The sequence below is a fragment of the Mus musculus genome, chromosome 9, assembly GCF_000001635.26.
Source record: "Mus musculus strain C57BL/6J chromosome 9, GRCm38.p6 C57BL/6J".
Taxonomy (NCBI): Eukaryota; Metazoa; Chordata; class Mammalia; order Rodentia; family Muridae; genus Mus; species Mus musculus.
In genome coordinates, this window is record NC_000075.6 from 63,286,652 (window position 1) to 63,307,969 (window position 21,318).

Consider the following 21,318-nt stretch of genomic DNA (forward strand, 5'->3'; position numbering starts at 1 on the left):
GTCATTAAAGACTGAAAGGAACTCGATGAGGGTAGACCAGAGAGACCTGCAGTCCACGAGGAGGTGAATGCAAACAAACCACAAAGTGAACCCAGTGGCCACACTTGTGGTGTTCCCTCTACCACTTTCCCCACAGGGAAACCTGGGCCCTGTTTTAGAGTTTTCACACTTATTTAGGAAATGTGGGTGGGCATGAATTTCAAAGCACACACCAAGGCAGGCACCGCAATGCTACATTCGCTACATTCCCTAGGAGAGAAGTTACTTTGGACTTTAGGGAGCCTGAGAAGCAACCAAACAAGCGCTGGCTCCCTGTGGACTGAGAAAACCCATGAGGTAAAAACAAGACAACAAAACCCAATCCCTTCAAGTTCCACCTTGTTTTATTTTAATTACATTCCATTTATTTATTGTATGTACGATGTTTATTCATCTGTAGAGGTCAGCCTTTGAGAGCTTGTTTTCTCCTCCCACTGTGTGGCCCTGGGGAATGAACTAAGGCCGTTTTTAGATGCCTGGACCTGCAGAGCCATCTCACTGGTTCTCTTAACTTATTAATATGATTATTGTTTTACTAAACTGTGACTCTTGCTACTATACTACTTATTTGACAACTTCAACTTTTATTAAATAACCTTTGACATTTTCCAAAACTGAAAGGCTGTTAGACCTGTTCGCCTTGTAGCTCTTCTATGTGTATCTAAGATAAGTGTTGACACACAGCAGAGCCCCTCAGAATCAGGAGACATGCTCCGTGGTGTTCAGCCATTCTGGATATTCTGTTTGTATGCTTTTCATTTTGAGATAGAATTTCTCTGTAGCTCATGTGGGCCTGGATCTCACTCTGTAGACCTGGCTGGCCTCACACACAGAGATCCACCAGCCCCCGCCTTCTGGTGCTGTGTTTAAAGGTGTGCACCACCATGCCTAGCTGGTTCTTCTTAGGGTAAAATGAGCAGAGGGTTTGGGTTTAGTTCTTACCCAGTTTCTCTATCATTTCTATTCTATAAATCTAGCCAAAAAAGTAACTCTCAGGTAGATCAGAGCAAACATTAGTGCTAGACAGACCAGGAGTCTTGCTGCTGCCTGTGACGCTCTGAAGCAGGGTCCAGGAAAGGACTTTAAGCCGACCACAGCAACACTATCACTGCCATCACTGTGTGCTCTCAAGACAGCTGCTCTGAGAGCCCAGCTCACTGAAAAGTAGAAACTTAGGACTTCCTGTTAATGGTCGGCATTGGTTAATCGTTGTAAGAATCCCAAAAATATACTTATATACCTTGAAGGTAACAAGCACCTTACTTACTAACAATATGAGAACTAAGGTAACACATCTCCCCCTTAAGAGTCAAACTGGAGTGTAATTTTTCACTAGTATGAAGAAGGCACCCAGGATATTTGAGAAGTAACTTGTTTTTCTATTTAGGCTAAAATTCGTATTTATGATATAACTATTGATGGTTTTTAAAATGCCCAATAAGGTTTGAAGATAAAACATGTCACTGTTCTGAAATGCAGTTAAGAATGTGCTTTGTGCAAATAGACGAGTATGGTACACCATGTTCCCTAAAGCTACTGTTTTGTTAAAATGGCACACATATCACAGAGCTATGGCTTCCTATGTGTCCCTATGAAAGCAAGTATAGAGAAATGATCACGCTTTCGGTAACTTCTGCTTGCAGCTCCAGACTCTGAGTTCAGGCTGAGGGTAACCAGGGTATAAATAATTTTGTGCTGTAGATCTTGATGTTACTGGGAAGGAAGATTGTGAAAAACAAAACAAAACAAAACAAAATATTTATGCAATGAGCAGAAACATCCTTATTTAGCAAATGTTTTTATTATAGATGCAACAAAAGTGAAAACGTGGCAGAAGAACAGTTGTGTTCCCACGGATTTTCCAGGTGAATCGGCAGTTGCATGGATGAGAAGTTCAAGATGAAAAGCCTTGACAGGTGGTATCAGAAAACTGACACAGCAGCTCACTAGAACATCCTTAGAAAGCCAATGGCCTTAGAGGAACAAACCCACCCACAGGCACCAGCAAGAAGTCCAAGGAGGGGGCTTACTTCTAGGTGGCTATAGGAGAGACCATAAGCACCTTAATAGACAGTGGCTTTATCAAGCTACATGGAAGGCCAAAGATGGCCCGACCACCATTATCAATAAAATAAGGAAGTAGTTCACTGGTGCTTGCAATCCTCAGTCCTCGGCTGCCCACATGCACAGATCTTTATGTCGCTGGCTCTGTGCCAGCAGATGCACCTCATCCTTCCCATGCTCACAGAGATACAAATGACACTAGCCATCACTCAGTCAAGAGAGCCTGTTGATTCCAGTGAGCACTCACACATAGCAGGCCAAAATGCAGAGTTCAGGTTAGTTTTCACTTGCTTTCAGTGTCGTTTCTATTCCTCACACCTCTCCATAAAAGGCAACTCTGGCTTGGCACACCATAAACATCAGTGATGAATCCACCAGCCTTACTTGAACTTATTTGAAACAGTCCCATAAATGCAAATGGGACAAACCATAGTCATAAGTCAGCTGATGGCAGAGTTCAGAGTAGACCAGAGCCTCTGAACACTCCCACACAAACATCTCTCTCTCTCAACATCACACAGCAGTGCAATCCAATGTGAGCTCTATGTGGGGGTCACTTCTGAAATGCAATGGCACACACTGACTGTTCAATGTTGCCTGAGATTTGTTATTCAAGACTGTTTTGTTTTTTTGTTTTTTTTTGTGTTTTTTTGGCCTGGGCTGGGAATGAACCTGGGACCTCAGACAGGTGAGGCAGAGGCTCCCCACCAAGTGCGACCTCCAGGCTGTACTTCGGGTACTTGGGGATTCACTCATTTGTGCTCCAGCTTGTAAGCTTTCTGCTCCCTAGTGGCACTTCTTTGTTTCCCCTCCACCATGACCAGTCATTGCACTGCATCCCTGCATGCCACCATGCACATGTGAAGCCAGAGGAAGACTGCTTGTCGATCAGCAGAAACCGATGCCCGGCACTGAAGAGCCACATGTTCTGCTGACAGATTAGGCTGGCCATCTTCACTTAAGCAGACCTAAAGGTCCGTGTTACTGTGTTACAATACAACAGTCAACACTGAGGACTGTCTTTGCACATATGATAAACATAAGCATGTCGTGAGGGGTAAGCAGCAACAGTATCATCACAACAATCTTCACATTTACCTCAAATGACCATGGTATTACTAATGTTAACAACAGGAGCAGAAAGCTTTAATACAGGGTCCCTTTAACTTTCTGGTAGTTAAAAAATATAAAAACTCTTTCTTCTTTTGCAACGTGGGCTCTTTGAGGGGAAATAATTTATCCCTGTGGTGATAATCCAAACATGCTGGTATTCCGAGCTCTTCCAGCTGGATGTTTCTGAGTAGATTTCGCTATGACTGAGTATGAGAGTAGAACACACTCTTTCCCCTAAACAATCTTCCAATGCCTTCCTAATAAATTTAGTCTCAATCTTAAACGCCTTGCTAAAGCCTCTGAGATGTATGCTTTTTGCTTAGTTCTTTACCCTGATCATTCAAGCCTCCTGGGCAGCCTCTGGTCCTTCTGACTTCACTCTCGGGTCACCATGGTGGACTTGTGCTCCTCTGGGAGCACTACTACATGCTACTTTCTTTGTCTCTAAGATCTTCCCAGTGGTCCTCCTTGACTAGCTCATTAAGGTCTCTGCTCATTGCCACCCCATCTCTGATGTCACATCCAGTGTCTGCTCTAGTAGCCAACCCGACCTGCTTTATGTTCTCACTGCTTTATGCTCTATCCCTCCTGTGAATGTACTATGTGTCTCTAGAATATACCCCATGAAGACAAAAGCTACTCTACAACAGATACCCTGAGAAGACAAGGGCTATTCTAGAACACATACCATTCAAGGAAAGGTACCTAGAACATGTACCCCATGGGGGCAAGGGTACTCAAGAGCATGTGCCCCAGGAGGACTAGGGTTATTCTAGAATATATATTCTGTGAGGACAAGTGCTAATTCTTGGCCACTGTGGTATTCCCAGGTTTAGAGCAGTATCTGAAAGAAAGTGCTCAGTAAATATTGCAAATAGATCATAGTATGAAATAAAAATAACCTAATCAGAGAGGAAGTTGTCAAGAAATTGGACTGCACAGGAGAAGGGGATGGAAGCTGGAGAGCAATGCAGATTCTTATGTACTTTGCTGATGTTGCGTGCTTTGTTGTATATGAACAAAAGACTGTGCACTAACCCTCAAATCACCATGTCTATGTAACTAAGAGAAACCATGTTTAAAGACCTAAAGGGAGGTATATGAAGCTAGCCCTTCCCCCAAAACATAGGCTATTAATAGTTAGAAATTACATAAAACAAAACAGGACCTTCTGAGGTCTAATGTACTGTAACTGGGATGTAATGTAGTGTACTGAAACTGGCACAGGGACCAATACCCTAAGAAGGCAGAAGAAAGATGCTATAAAGAGCAAGCCCCTCTATTTACTGAGCCATCTTGGTCACTTGTGAGCTGCTATAAACACAGCAGCAGGCTACAATGTGCATGTGCTAGCCAGTTGTCTTGGGTTTCTGTAGCAGTGGACTCACTTGGTTCTGTGGAAATTGTGAAGAAGTGTCAGGCTGTTCTAATCTATTTTACACCATTTCAGTTTCACACCAACATTGTCTGAGGATTCTAACTTCTCTGTGCCTTTGTCTACACTTATTATGTGGTTGATTTTGTTTTGTGTGTATGTGGTCTCAGGTATGAATATGTATGTGTTTTTGATTTAGGTTTCCTTGACAACCACTGTTGATAAGTATTTTCATGTGGCTGTTGACCATTGTGTCTTTCTTTGAGAAATTCATAACCAATCTATTGTCTGTTTTTTTTTTTTTAAAGAGTGACTGGTGTTTTTCTCGTTGCGTTGCAGTATTTCTTTAGTACTTACAGTAACTGCAAATGATTTGAGCACTGACAGACTAGAACAGATTGACACTTCCTCAAAAATTAAGAGTTGCCACAGGACCTGACACCTCACTCCCAGCGAGCTGGATCACCTGACACCTCACTCCCAGCGAGCTGGATCACCTGACACCTCACTCCCAGCGAACTGGATCACCTGAATTGATCCCTGGGGGCACTTGGTGGAAGGAGAGTCAACTCCTAAAGCTGTCCTCTGGCCTTCCAGGCAGGCAGTAGCACACATGCACACCTATGTGTGCATGCATTCATATACACACAATAAAATTAAACATCTTTTAGATGTAAAAGGAAGAAGTGGAAATTTCCCAAGTGACCATCAACTGAAGAAAAACAAGCAAATGTTGTATAGCCACTCAATAAACTACTGCTAGTGACGTGAGGGGTGGTGGGTGCTACTGCTGCGGTTACGCATGAACTTGGAAACTGTTCTGAGCATGAGCCACCAGGCACAAAGGCTGTCGACTACAGGACTCCACTGATGTGCAGCATGACATCCAGAGAGGAAACCAATGACTGCCAGCGGGTAGAGGGAGGGGGATGAGATTAAGTCACTTAATGTGGCTAGGGATTTCTCTTTAGAAATGTTTTGAAATTAGACAACAATGGTAAGTTGTATGCTTCAAAAGGGTGAGTTTTATAGTATCTTAATTCTATCTTAATAAAAAGTGTTTTAATGTAACTGAAGTTATACAGATCTCAAAGGATGCACGTTCACAAGAGTGAGCTGTACTGGGATTACAAACCCATGCTTCCTAACCGGTGTCCATTACACTACCTATGTGGTTATCAAGGGTATGTGTTTGTGTGTGTGTACCTGTGTGTGTTTATGGTGTGTGTATATGTATGGTGTAACTGTGTATGTTTATGTGTGTGGTATATATGTGTTTACCTAAAGAAGTTGAAAGGTGTGCCTATGTGTGAGTGTGCATGTGTGTAGTGTATATAGATGATGCATGTGTATGGTATGTATATGTGTGATGTGTGTGGGGAGTGTATTGTGTAGAATATGTGTGGTGTGTGTGTATATGTGGCTGCATGGTGTGTATACATAAAGAAGTAAAAACGTGTATGCATTTGTGTATGTATGTATGTATGTATGTATGTGTAGTGTGTGTATGTATGTATGGTGGTATATTTCTTGTGTGAGTGGTGCACATGTGTGGTATGTATGTATGTGTATGGTATGTCTGTTTTGTGTGTGCATGTACCTAAGAAAGTAGAAAGGCACATATGCTACATTTTAATGGAGGCTAGATACTGAAACTGACCTTGTAAAAGGTGGGAACGTGTCCAAATTTACAATACATTAAAAAAAGAGTAACAATGACATTTCAGTGAGAGGATTTCCAGAGCTCTATATCCTGTCACAATATTCAGATCAAGGGAGTGCTGCTGATGGCCATGAATGAGAAGCAGAGGAGGACAGGCCTGACGTCCAAACAGAGCCAAACGCAGCTCGGCTAAACAGCTGTGTTGAAAAACAATTTCTTGTCTAGCAATTAAGAACCTATTTCTTTCTGAAAGACACAGGACATTGGGTTAATAGATTTCTTTAGAAGAAAATCTGTTTTGGTGACTGAAACATTAAAAGAACAGAGCATCTGTTCCCAGCAAAGGCAGGCTGCACAGAGGCAGCAGGGACCTCGCGCCGACTGGACCCGAGTGCAAATTTTTAGTAAAAGGAGATTAACTTGCATTCTTGTTATTACACTCAAGCTACAAATATCTAATAGCAGGAACCCTAACAGAAGAGAACTGCCAGTGTAAAGAAGGCAGTTGTTAACACATGCCACTCACTCCAAAGTGGAATGGACATCTGTGTCAAGACTACATTTACGTCAATCGATTCAAAAAATCATTTTTAATGTAGTTTAAAGGGAACAACTCACCATCCATGAATTCTGTACAAATTGAAATCCTGTTTTCTACGAAAAATGCCCCGTAAAATCCTATGATATACGATGAGTCACACTGTAACAAAAATAAGACAAAAGTAGTTTAACACCTAGATGCTGACACCATGTGCATTTACATAGATAAAAGTGACCAAGAAAAAAATACCTTATAAAGGATTTCCAGCTCAGACATGATCTGCTTCTGAAGCTCCAGTGTAATGTCTAACAGAATAACCTGAAGAGACACAGCAGCGTCAACACATTCGTCTACCTTAAGTTACATAGCACGTGAGATACAAGAACTAAAGAAATACCGTGCTTTCTTTATGCAGCATCCCCATAACCCCAGCACCAAAAAAAAAAAAAAAAAAAAAAAGCTGTCTCTGAAGCTAAGCCTCTGCGCTGGAGGAGGCGGTACAGAGGTGATTGATGGAACCCTGGAAGGAGCCAGGTCTCAGAGGTCAGCATTAATGGCTTTAAAAGTCAGTTAAGTTATAACACTCAATTTATGTGCCCTATTTGAGCCACACCGGCTATTTTCAGAAGAAGATCATTAAAAGAGCAGAGCCCTGTGAGCAGGCACTCGGAGATAAGCAGAGGGGATGGTAAATAAAAGAACATTTTAAAATGGGATTTTCAGAAATAAAAGAAATGGGAGTTTAAAAACCCTGTCACCTTACTTCCTCCCATGTGGGTAATGTTTCTTTATAAATGCTGACAGACTTGAGAGCTGGAGAGGTCCTCACGTCACCTGACTCCCACGCTTAGCCAGGACCTCCTGACGGGTTGTGGTTTTCCTTAAGTATCTGCCACCAAGGTGGATTTTATAACACAGAAATGTCCAAGTATATGAACTTAACGCTCTTGCCCAGGGCAGGCTCGAGTTTAATTCAAAGACTTTCCTCTTCCCTTAGGCAGCTGTGTGCACTGGGGACTGATCTGGAACCTTCTCACGAGTGCAGGTACCAAGAGTACCCTACCAAAGAGTCAGAACCCCACCCGGCTCAACGACTAAGTACTTCAGTGAAACCACGTTTTAAAAAACCTTTAAAAAATATATTTGTAAAAGGCAGTAAGAACATAAAATAGGTGGAGAAGAATCCTTAAGAACTGTAGCAGAGTTTGATTGTAAACACTTCTGAGTAAAGCCTAACCGTCAGGACTGCTACAGCAGTCAATCCACACCTTACAGTGCTGAGTTACAGTTCCGATCTCAGACGGGGACCATGTATCATTATACTGAATAAAGCAAAAAACGGGAGTTATGTAAACCACAAGGAAAGAAAATGACTATTCTAATATCCCTCTTTCTAATGGTAGCAGTCACGTAAGTAAGAAGTAAGGCTAAGGCTGCACATGGCTAGCCAACGCTTTGGAGTTGATGGCAATTTCCGAGACCTTATCTGTCCCTTGAACAAGAACCTTGCTTGAGTTCCCATGATGTGGAGTAAGCTGCAACTCTGGAGTTCCTGCTAACCCTCCTCTCATCCTTCCTACACAGCTGCCTTCCGGCCCACCCTAGCGGCCGTGCACATGTTTCCTCCTTCCACTCCACAGTCACTGATTATGAAAGCTGGTTTGACCTTTTAGACCCAGCTTGAATGCTTCACCACCTCCAGACACCTACCTCAGAATTCATCTCTGACTTGACCCTTATTCATCTTTACCACAACTGGCTTTAATGCCCCAGCATCTCCTAAAAGCTGCCAGAATGGCCAGGGCAAGGCAGGGTTTGAGTAGCCATGACTCCTTAGCACCCAGGACAAAGCCTCAGAGCAGCACCCAGTCACTGAGATGGACCTGATTAAAGTGTTCCTTACAAGCAGTATTCCAGATGTGCTGTTATCCAAGGGAAATGGATCGTGTGATGTCTGCCACTAAACCAAAAACCAAAGATGCAAACACCAAAACAAACCAAAGTGCCACACTAACCAAAACTCGACTAGGACTGATGAATTCGTGAGGCTCACCCACTGGTCTGATTGGTTTGGATCTCTCGAGACTTGCTGTAGTCCAGAGCACTGGGAGTCCATAACCCCCGAAAAGCAAATCAGGTCATTTCTACAAATTCCAGAGAGGAAGACCACTCCATGCTGTCACAGCGCATGTGCACGAGCTCTGTTTTCTGGGAGCTTGGCATTTCGTGAGAGGTAAACTCCCTTCCCCCGGGCATTCCTGCCAGTGAGCTTTAAAAATGCTAAAAATAAACCAGACCAATTCTTCCTCTGAAAGCTAGGGAGAAAATTACAGCGAGTGTGGATTTTTCCCTTTGAAGCTCCAGCACAGTGTGGACTGCCTGAATCTTCTCTCCTCAGGCTGAGCCAAGTGCTTAAGAGGGAATGAAGAGAAGGAGCTGGAAGCAGCTCTGGGAGGAAGGGTTCAGCCAGGATGGAGGTCCCTGCCTGCATTCTCACCGCTCTCTCTCTCTCTGCTACATCTCCCGGACAGGACGCGCAAGGATGCGCTGTCAAGTTAAATACAAGCAGTCAAGTGACTGAATTATAATTTACTCTGTGCTCAATTTAAATTAGTGTGAGACTATTAAAATATACAGTATAAATACGGCAATTCATCACGAGCTGTCATGGATGACTTCATTTATTTGCTGGAGTGGCATGCGCTCTACTAAAGGCAAGGAGAACAAAATCACAGGTCAAATTAAGCCACTATTCTGTTTTAATTCACTTATTTAATCTGTGGAGACATAATTGTCTTTTACAGTATGTACAACTCAGAAAGGAAATTTGGGAGGATTACAGCCAGGATACAAATGATTAATCAAATGGTCCATTTAAATGCTGCTTTAAAAGCTGCAGAAATCCAAAGCACTCCAGGAATGATACTCAATGCATGCTACATACACAGCTAAGAAATCCCGCTAGATGGATTCTTTTCCAATCAGAAAACAATCCTGGGGAGTCCAGTAAATTCCCTGAGCTTTACTACTGGAAAGATTTTACAGAGGCAGTAATGGAAGAGAGAGGTTCTGCTTCTAGATGGCTAGCAGTATTTGTGTTTGTTTTCTGCTCTACTTATTTGCAATGGTCTTGCTACCTATACCAAACAAACAAAAGCTGGTCAAATCCGAGCTAGCAAGTGTGCAGGTGATTATCAGACAGTATCTAACATGTGGTTAGCATAATTTTCTAAATGTGCTGTGTGAAGCAGAAAATTTTCTAGATTGCATGGTATAGACACATTTCTATTTTTCCTAAAATGATCTTCCTTTTAAAAACAAAAACTTGTAAAGTTCTCTTATCGTATCTCAGATCAGAGAAAAGAAGAGCAGCAATGTGTTGTTTGTCTGTGAAAAAGAGGCCTCAGTCGGGAATGTATAAAAATTGGGAAAGCTATGAGTAGGGCTCTCACCAAACCGGCCCCCAGACAGCCTCAGTGTGGTCCAATAGACCACTGCCTTGCAGAATGAGATCCCCCTTGGCTCTAGGCTGGCAGCAGGGCCCTGCAGGTGAATCTGCTCAGACAAGGACTAAGATTTGCTGCTCTGCACGGTCCCCCTGTGACACCAGGCAACTGGGGTCACTGAGAGGTTCAAGTGACATGCTTCAAGTCACACAAAAGTCAAGAGAGGGTCAGGAAAAGATCAAATGCACTTCTGAGTCTTAACCTTCCATTTCACCCTTTAAAATAACAAAGGAAGCAAAGAAATATTCCGGGGGCAAGTAACGGTCCATACAAAGGCCATTAAGGGAATTTTGTATGCTGTTAAACCTATTTTCAGAATGTTACTTCAAAAGATAAATGAATGAATTAAACAACAACAACAAAACTGTTTTCAATCAGTAAATTATGTATTAAGACACTGCATTTAGCGTTGGGCACTGTAGGTAAGGCAAGAAAGTGGTCAGTTCTGTTCTCCGTTTTAAAGAGATTTTGATACGTTAGAGGAAATGGACATGAAACTAACAGCTATGTGCAAGATGGCACATGACTGCCTTTAGGAATCACATGCAGAGAATCCCAAGAGGTGACTGGCACATACAACACATGCGACAGGGCTTATCCAGAACCAAAGAGCAGGCCCTTGAAGGCTGCTAAGATTCTAACAGTTGAAGACACAGATGAAGGCATTCTAATTAGAGAGGTGCACATGAATTAACTTGTTGAAAAAAAAAATTCCAACAACAAACCAGGTTCAGACAAGGTGACAAGTTCAAGTAAAACAGAACAAAGTGCACAGAGACCAGGAAATGTAAGAACATGCTACAGAAGCAGCAGCAGACTGCTAATGCATTGTGGAGTGTGTTTAGTTTGTCTGGGCCATGTGACGCTTGATGGTGATTGCTAATCTCACAGGTCCAGAATCACCCAGGACATAAACCTTTGGTGTATCTGTGAGGGCGTCAGACTGGGTTAACTGAGTTGGCAGGACCCACCCTACAGTAGGCATCATCACTCCAGGGCTGGGGTCCTGAACCAAATATAAGAGAGAAAAGGAAGAGAATGGCAGTTTCCATCTCTCTTCCACTCCTGCTGCCATGATGGCTAGACACTCAACTGTGGAGCAAAGAGAACCGTCCTCCCTTTATCTGCTCCTGTAGGGCATCTTCTCATAGCTGTGAGAATAGTAACCAGTGCAGAAGCAACCAGGACAGAAGTGACATGGGCCTTTTAATATTTTTTAAGAGGGAACTATGCTTTTGGGAAGCTAATCTAGGGGTATAGATGAGCAAAGGCAGGTTTTACATGCTGGTCTCTAGCTTTCTAGGTGCAGAAACTTGGGTAAGTTGTCTAACTGTGCTGTCTCAGGTTCTGCATCTGCTAAATGAAAAGCAGGAGCAGTAGCAAAAGTCTAAAATAAATATATATATATGCATATATATATATATATAATATACAGCAGCATAAATCATCAGTAAATTGCAGCTTGTCTTTACTGAGAGAACCATTCAGAAGCTGGCCAACGGTCTTACAAAAAGGAAAGGAAACAAAGCAGAGGCAGGCAGATCCCTATGAATTTGAAGCCAGCTCAGTCCACACAGAAAGTTATACACAAATCAGGGATACATGGTGAGTCCCGTCTCAACAAAATAACAAACAAAATTCACAAGACAACAAACCAACACACACACACACACACACACACACACACACACACACACAACCCTCAATAGGTCTCCAGGTACTGGGCAGTAGCCAGAGCAACACTACATCTAGAGACTGGTGATAAAGACCAATCTTAGGCTGCTCAGTTCACTGACTAAACAGAGTCTTCTGGTCCCTGTACAGGGAGAGAAAGCAGGCTGAACTCAGTCTCCTTATGCTGAGAAGACAGAGCCTGGGGCAGAAGAGTCCAAGGGTGCCAGTGTCAGCTGGCAGGGCACCAGAGGGAGTGTGACAGACATCAGAGTCTACAGTAGAGTGATTCACTGTAGAAGCTGGAGGTTACCCAGGATAGGAGGAGAGAACCGGAGGAAGCAACCCTAACCCCGCGGCCTGTGTTCCCTCCATCATTGGAGAGCAAGAGTCCCACCTCAGCAGAATGGGGAAATTCACTGCAGGCTGACTGCTAGGTTGGCCCTTTAAGCAAAGTTCAAAAGTAAGTCTTTAAAAAATTGGATTGTTTCAAAGTTGCTAACATCTCAGAACACTTTAAGAATATAGGAATGCAAATCTACCTACCCATGCTACATTATCAATGTCCTATAAAAAAGAAATACAACCCAAAATGAAGAGGAAAAAAATGCACTGGAAGTAACCCAGAAATAAGGTACATGACAGCTACTAGGTATGTCTACTGGCTGGCTTGTCTGTCCTGGTCAGGGTTACTGTGCTATCACAAAACACCATGACCAAAAGCAATCTGGGGAAGAAAGGGCTTCTTTGGCTTACACCTCCATATCACTGGAGGAAAACAGGACAGTAACTCAAGCAGGGAAGGAACCTGGAGGCAGGAGCTGATGCAGAGGCCATAGAGGGGCCTGCTCCTTACTGACTTGCTTCCCATGATTTGCTCAGCCTACTTTTTTGTAGAACCCAAGACCACCAGACCAGAGATGGCCCCACTCACAGTGGGCTGGACTGTACCCCATTAATCATAAATTAAGAAATTGCCATACAAAGTTGCCCACAGCTCACTTTTATGGATGCATTTTATCAGTTGAAGATCCCTCCTCTTGGATGACTTAAGCTTCTTTCTGTCAAGATGACATAAAACTACCCAGCACAGTTGTAATAATTATTATATGTACTCTAGAAAGTAGAAAAAAGGTTGAGCACATCAAATAACAACATGAAAATTGTTCTTAAAGCAAAAAAGCCTACCTACACTTTTAGGGATAAAAAGAACATTATAAATGAAAAACCACAGTAGGTAGGAGGAATGGCACATTAGCCAAAGAGGAGAAAAGATCTGTGAAGACATGGAAGGAACAGGTACTATCCAAAACTAAGACAGGGAAAGACTGAGAAGTGAAGCCAACAAGGCAAGCAAAGTTCCCATGTGGAAGCATGATCTGATGAAAGGTTAAAGTGCTCCAAATTTGATGAAGGCTAAAATCCCACATATTCAAGATTTTCAACAAACAAACCTCAAGCATATTGAATAATAATAATAAAAAAAAGCATCACAGCCAAGCCCAGCATAACCATATACTGTAAACTATAACCACCACCTGTAACAAAGAAAGAACTCTGAGATGTCAGGGCAGACGCATGGAGCAGCAATGAACACAAAGGACAGCCAGCACCTGGCTGGAAAATAAAAAGCCAGCAATGAAACCAGATCTTCAAAATTCAGAAGAAAAGCCCAGACAGTCTAGATCCCCACAGTCTGTGATGATCGTGGAGACTTGTTCCTTCAGAACTTTGGAAACCTTTGGAAACTGTAAGCAAGCCACCAATTAAATGCTTCCTTTGATAAGAGTTGCTTTGGGTCTGGTGTCTCCTCACAGCAATAGAACACTGACTAGCACAGCTCTTATTGTAAGGATTTTATATGATAGACTAATGATGGGCGCTATAAACTCTAGACAATCCTTAGAAACAGTGGAGGGAGAATGGGTACACAACCAGAACAAACGGAAAACAACACACAGAACAAGAGATATAACCATATCATATCACATAAAATGTAAATGGTTCCAACAGCCAAATTAAAAAGCAAAGATCAGACTAGAGTTTAAATTAAGACCCAACTATATACTGTCTACAAGAAACTCATTTCCAATATAGAGACATACTAGGTTCAAAGTAAAAGGCCAATATTAGTAAACAGCTAGCTGCTGTAGCTAGATTAATAATGAACCACTATGGATTTCAGAGCACAGACTGTTGTGAACAAAATAGTCACCACATTACTATAAAGAGGCCAATTCTTCCAAATGATAAAAACCTTACCAAAACTAACAGTACATCTTCAAAAACGATGACAGAGAGTGACAGAAATGTAAAAAAAACAACCAGACCAAGGTCTAAGTGTTGGAGATTTTAACATTCCTGTTTGGTAATTGATGGAACATGTAGAAAAAAAATCAGATATGAAAGATATAAAAACTAAAAGCCAATTTTATCTAACAAAGTTTTACACCACACTTTCATATCTTTGGATTATATATTATTTTATGGGCACAGGAAAATTTCACCAACAAAGACCATATTTGAGCCAAATTAATTTAAAATAATTCCAATCATATAGTATGTTCTTAGACTGCAGTGGAATTAAATAGAAGTCAATAACTGAAAAATACTTAGAAAATTTCCAAATAATTAAAAACTAAATAATAAAATTCTAATAACTAATTTACCATTCTGGCTGTTTTGAAGAAATGGTACTTTTCCACCAATATTGTACTGGTGTATGATCTACATGATTTTTGTTTTGGTTATCAAGATCAAGTCTATACACAAAAATCAGCCACCATTTGACTCAGTTTGAAGACACAATACAGTTCTTGCTAGAAAGCCCAGTTTAAAGGTCCAGTCTGGAGAATGGCTTATTTGTAAACCCCACCAGTTCTCATGTAGTAAAAATCTAACAGCTATTTTTATCAAGTAAACTTTAACTCTTTCCAGAAAGAGCTGCTGGTCCTTTGCCACACCCAGTTAAATAATCATGGCTAAGAATCTTAATATTAGCCTATCCTAAGCACAACTTAAAATGTATGGAATTATGAAAATTTTATGTTCTATTTGCAAGGCCAAGGGCTATGATTCATTTGTAGTGACACACACTCTCTCTCTTGGCATAACTGAAGATTTGAGTGTTTTTAAATATATCAACACTATCATAATCTAAGACTTCTGGCATGAAAGGAACAAATAACTGGGCAGACAGGAAAACACTGCTCACTTAGTGGGTGATCTCTTATCAAAGGGAGCTCAAGAGAGACACAGAACATGGATCAAGGTGGGTTCACAGAGGGAAGACTGGAATACAGCTTAGTCCTACAGTGAGCACTCTAGGATCTCTCTGGACCCACTTCCTCCTGTACAAAACGTGAGGCCTATGAGGATCCCAATGGTGCCTCCCAAGCTGCACCTGTGTGGATATAATTTGCATCCTCAGAGAACTCTGCTAGACCTCCTCATACAGGCTATCTGTTATTAAGAGTAGACCTCATGATGCCATATACGATGGAGTTGCTGGCCTCGGTCTGAGATCAGAAAGAAACCATGGAACGCACTAGAATTCCGAAGATTTGAGCCTCGGTTCTAGTTTAACTTCAATAAAAAAAGAACAACCATTATGCAAATTCTTAATTTCTTTAAAATATAAGGCACAGAAATACAAACTGAAACATTAGGGAAAGAAACCAATTTCTCACTGTAGATGGCGTTACAAAGGCATCTCAGAGATGAACTGTGAGGCTGAGTGGACAAGAGAGGGTTGAACAGCAGTCACTGTACACAAGCTACAAAGCACTGGTAGACATTAGCTTTATCAGGTAAGGTGAACATCCTAACCTTGCCTCTTCCAAATGACCTTGCACAAATCAGCCCCCAGGAGTCCCTCTTCCTTCAAATCTAAAATTGGTGAGAATTACCTCATAGTTTTAAGGATTAAATATGACTGTTCAAAACATGTAGTGTGATACCTGGCACACAGCAGCTATTCAAAAACTAAAACCTTCCATTACTAAAGGCCCAGAGGCATGACAAGAAGTCACTAGCTGGCAGGCAGGAGCAGAGCACGTGTCTGTAAAGTAGATCACTGCCAGACTGCAAGAGGGTCTGGCCACGTTTCAGCAAATAGCCTACTGCTGCAAAGTGTGGTTGTGCACCAGTGACATAGTTGAGAGGAGAAAGAAAATCAGTGAGCACCAAGAATCTTACAACACAGAGCTGAGGAGATGGCCCGGCAGGCAGCAGCACCTGATGCACACATCTCCAATACCAGCCATGGCTGCCTGCTTCGCTAAGTCCAGCACTGTGGGAGGAGGAGACTGGAGGATCAGCCTAGCTCCAGACTCAGTAAGAAACTCTGTGTCTCATGGGAATAAGGTAGAGAGTGAAAAAACAGGCCACCCAGCACTTTCCGCTGATTTCCATGTATATATGCGGCATGGACCACCCACCCACACTCACACACAGACTCACACATACAAACTTGCATAAAATATACCCAATGCTTACCTTTACAGCTAAAATTTTCCCACTTGGGACATGATGTGCTCTATAGGAAAAAGAAAAAGACACAAAGTTACTTGCTGTCATTAGATAACCTAGAGAGTGGCTAAGGACATATTGTGAACCCAAACACTTCTGGCCCAAAGGGGGATAGACCTTCAAGGCAAATGGCCCATGCTAGCAATGTCTATTTCTGTGGAGCTAAACAAGGTTTATCAAGTGATTATGAATCTTAAAATACTGCTCAAAAGTCACACTGCTAGCTGGGCAGTGGTGGCACATGCCTTTCATCCTAGCACTTGGAAGGCAGAGGCAGGCAGATTTCTAAGTTCAAGGCCAGCCTGGTCTACAGAGTGAGTCCCAGGACAGCCAGGGCTACACAGAGATATCCTGTCTCAAAAAACAAAAAACAACAACAAAAAAAACAAACAAAAAAAACCCCACCTCACACTGCTATTATTATCCTCCTTTAAAGACAGCTCTGCAGCATGAGGAATTTAAGCAGTTTGCTCGATGCCCAACTACACAGCGGCAGAACTAAACCTTCAAACTAGATCAGGTTTTCTGACCCTAGATCCTCTGTTATATCACTGTATGTGTGTCTATAGTTGTGTATGTGCAGCAAAAGGAAGGGTTTTGCTTTTCTTAAGGTACACAGAAAGAGAAATCATATTACTGTATTTCATCAATAATCACCAATCCAGGATGAGCTCTGACTACGGCTTTACTATAATAAAACATTGACGGATGTAAGACATACACCAATGAGGTTTTAGCATGTGGCTCATCTTTTCCTTAGAGAATTAGGCTCCGAGTGGTGTTTGAATGAGAATTCCCCCAACACACACACCCTCTCCACCCCCCTCCTCCCCCAAAGCCTGCCTTTAGGCTAACATGTTTCAATGTTTTTAGTTGGTGAAACTATTTGGGAAGGATTAGAAGACATGGCCTTGTTGGAAGAAGTGTGTCACTGGGGGCTGGCTTTAAGGATTCCCAGTGTCTCTCTTGCTCTATTCCCAACTTGTAGATCAGAATGTAAGTAAGCTCTCCTACCACCATACCTTTGCTCCACCATCATAAACTTTAATTGCCTAAAATCACTTTCTTTTTAAAGCTGCCTTGGCCCTTTCCACAGCATTAGAAAAGTAATTAAGACACCCAGCTACACTGAAATAGGTCATAACCTAGGTTAAGAAATATTAACAAGACTGGAGATATGCACACCATATCTAGCACCAACAAATGTTTTGAAATCAACTGATTTATAGAAATGGTTTAGTTATGAATCTACAATCAAAACTGGGCGAATAGACGAACATACACACACACATATATTCACATACATACATATATATACACACATACACACACCTACATACATACATATATACACACAAATAAACACACACACACTTTTAAAAAATAAATGAAATCTTTCAGGCTTCGTATAAAAGGATACAACATTTTACAAATGGAGCCCATATATTATCCTGGTTTTTACAAGAAATTATTATTTACCATCTATGTAAATATGACTTTTATTAAAAGCTACATTAATGGAAAGCTACACATCAGGTCATAGTTTGTTTTGTGATATATTCAAACTTTGCAGCACACTGGTAGAGACCAATTTCCTCCAGTGGCTTTAGAAGTTGTTGGAATGTGTTCTTTAAAATATATGTGAAGAATTTAGATGCCCTTTCCATGCAAATATAAATAATTCAATGGATAAGATTAAATAATAACATTATTTCAACCAGTAGACCATAGATACTTCCTATTTCAACTGTTTGAAACCCTGAGTATTAGAACATGAGACAAGGACTAAAGTATAAAGACAAATGATTGGAAGCCGTGGGAAGGGCAGTGTCATACTTTGAACATAAGTGACACATGGACTTCTGAGACCAGCTGCAGCAATAAAAGCATGATTAGCAGAGAGCCCAACATACATATACCTCACTGGGCAGTTTGGCAACTTAATTAGCTTGTCAAGAAAGCTGATCTCTTTCCCAAAAGAAAGGTCTCCCATTTCCAAGTGAATTAAAAGGGAGAGTTGATGATTTAATTATGACGCAGGCTAATTCACCCATGAAAAGTTTGGGTCCCATTTCAAGCAATAAAGATGCCTTGTGGCTGGGTTTACAGTCTGGGGACAGAGCCGATTTCACATTTAATCATCAGGGAGAAATGGATGACAAAGGCAGAAGCAGCCCAAGCCAAGCCAACTCCTCAACTCTGTGAACAGCATCCTACCTGGAGAAAGAGTTTGTTTACTTTCTTTCTCAATTGTCTTGACCTTCCTCAGCACATTAACTGTAAAGTGATTAATGGAGGCTGAATGGAGGCTCTGGTTACACCAAAAGACAACTACACACCTCTGCAATGTTTTAATTAACAGCTAACGCTTCAAATTAGTTTGTTGTTGCCACAGTAATTACCTGTTCCAAAGAGAGACGGGAGGAAGCATTTGTATGAGGCGTTTCTTAGCTCTTCTCCCTGTGTGCTCCACTTGGCCTTTGGGGACTAGTCCCCTGCAAAACTGAACACACAGCATAGACATCTGGGATGGCACAAGGAATAATAGCCAGATGCCAATGTTTGAATATGAGAAACCTGTGAGGGATTATTTTTTTTCTTAATTAAATCATTAGAAGTGGGAAGATCCACTTTTAAGCCAGGTCTTTTGAGGTAGAAAGGTGCACACTCTGCCTGTGATGTTAAGATCTTCCATATGAGGCTGGCAGGAGGATTCAGTGGGTGAGTGCTCCCTGCTCTGCCAGAGGTCCTGGGTTCGGTTCCCAGCACCCTCACTGGGTGGATTGCAACCTCATGCCACTCCAGCTCCAGGGGATGACACACTCTTCCGGCCTCCTCAGGCAACTGCATTCATGTAGTACTTGTATAGACAAGCAGTCACACTTAAACACGAATAAAATAAGCATGAATAAAAAAAATTTAAAAATCTTTCAAAGACTAATTTTATCTGATTGATCAATTGTTGATTGTTGAGACATTCTCCCACTGTGTGGGTTTATCAAATGTTCTGGGTAACTGTATAAGATTTTGCTCCATGTATTTTAAAATTATGTTATTAATTACATATTGGCTTATTGTTGCTAAGTCAGTCTGTTTTTCTTACAGCATCATATAGGAGTCCCTCCTTATGCGTACTAATTATTTTTCTTTTAAGTTTGTTATACATCAATGTACAAGCTTTTAAGAGAGAAGGTTTTGTTGGCACTACTGCTTTTGTCCGATGTCGTTTCCCGGCTTTTTCTTTAAACTTTAGTATATCATTGTGGTTTTGTGGTTCTTCTAAATTAGCAAACAGTTATACTTTTAAAACCTCAATCTAATTCATCTATTGAGCATCAATCTTTCTTTGAGTTTGTTGTAACTACTGATATATTTGGGATTTCTCCCACACTTTCTTCATTTGTTTTTACCTTTCTCCTTCACTCTGCCTACTGCATTCTTGTCAGGTAGACCTTTTTTTTTTTTTTTTTAAATCAGAGTGGACTTAGCAAAGTATAAAGTTAACTGTTTTCTATACCCCTCTAAACAATATAAAAGCCTTAATTCCAGACACCCCTCACTCACATCTTCATACATCATTTGTCCAAGCAGTGGAGCAAGTGTGAAGGCCCAGGGTGGAAATGTGTGTGAAACAATGAACAGCAGGTTAAGTGAGAGACATGAGCCAAAGGGGCAGTGGGAAGCCGAGTTCTGTCATGTCACTTAGGCCACACTCAGGTCTCCGGCCTTTACTCCAAATTGTAGAAGGTACAGATAGAAACAGAAAGCTGACTTCAAGAAAGCATAGTAGCTGCTGGATGAGGAGCTTGAAACTGAGGGTTAGCTGAGAAATGTCCCCAGCAAGGAGTAAGGGTGACTTGAGCTGAGAGGTACAGAGGTAGGGGTGAGAGGTGATCAGCTTCCTATCTAAACTGAGGCCAGGGAGGGGAAAATAGTAGCCAAGGACATGAGAAGGTTCTTCTGGTAAGCTCACAACAGACCCTAGAGCCCATGAATGCTGGTGTCATGTCTCTCCTAATGCCAAGGACTTAGTAAGTAGACAGGAAATGTGACTGACCACAAAGGCAATACTTGGGGACCAGTGTGAATGATTCTATTGCTTGTTCTTTCAGACTTTAGAGTCCAGTGCAGCTTAGAAGGGAAGCAATGTGTGGGCTGACCTTCATCTAAGTTCCAATGAGAATCATCGACCTTAAGAATAATCACCACAGACAGGAGAGATGGCCCAGAGGCTGCAAGCACAGCCTGCTCTTCCAGAGGACCCAGGTTCAGTTCCCGACACTCAAAATTGCCTGTAACTCCAGTTTCAGGGAATTTGGTACCCTCTTCTGGCCTCTTTAGACACCAGGCATACTTGTGGTACACAGAGACACATTCAGGCAAAACATTCACACAAATAAAAGATATTTTTTAAAATTCTCCAATAATCTTTAAGTGAGGAGAAGAAAAGTTTGAAAACAAAATGTTGAAAAGTCCTGCATCCCCCAGGACAGAAGGAGAAGCAACCTGTGTTCACAGTCCTGCATCTGGCCTGCCATGCAAGTGCGCATCGCACCCATCTTACAGTGTTTACTGAAATTATTTATGCTTAAAATTTCACATTCTACAAGAATCACAAAAATGTGAGTTGTCCCAGCTGATTTCTAGTTACAAAATAAATAGCCCCAAGCCGAACATGCGTTTCTCAATCCCATGCAGGCTCACACAATTAAAGCAGACATCTGAGTTCTACAGCACTTCCTGCATGTGAGTTTCTGAACGTAAGTCCAATAAAGTTACTTTAACTCATACGCAAAGATGATTTATTCTGGAGAGC

General features: G+C 41.7%; 1 protein-coding gene and 1 long non-coding RNA gene across 7 annotated transcripts in view; both read right to left on the reverse strand.

The window, feature by feature from the left end:
* The window catches only part of Map2k5 (mitogen-activated protein kinase kinase 5), a 217,915-nt gene that overhangs the window by 122,884 nt on the left and 73,713 nt on the right, over positions 1-21,318 (reverse strand). For all 6 annotated transcript variants that reach the window (XM_006511146.2, XM_030244354.1, NM_001364494.1 and 3 more), the window contains 3 exons: positions 16,470-16,509; positions 7,045-7,113; positions 6,873-6,954 (listed from right to left, as the gene is read on the reverse strand). In XM_006511146.2, the coding sequence (XP_006511209.1) occupies positions 6,873-6,954; positions 7,045-7,113; positions 16,470-16,509 (191 nt within the window). The remainder of the gene's footprint in view (positions 1-6,872; positions 6,955-7,044; positions 7,114-16,469; positions 16,510-21,318) is intronic.
* On the reverse strand, positions 4,883-6,124 carry Gm39355. The gene is made up of 2 exons (XR_870847.2): positions 5,065-6,124; positions 4,883-5,033 (listed from the first exon to the last, which is right to left on the reverse strand). It is a non-coding gene; the product is annotated as a predicted gene, 39355 (long non-coding RNA).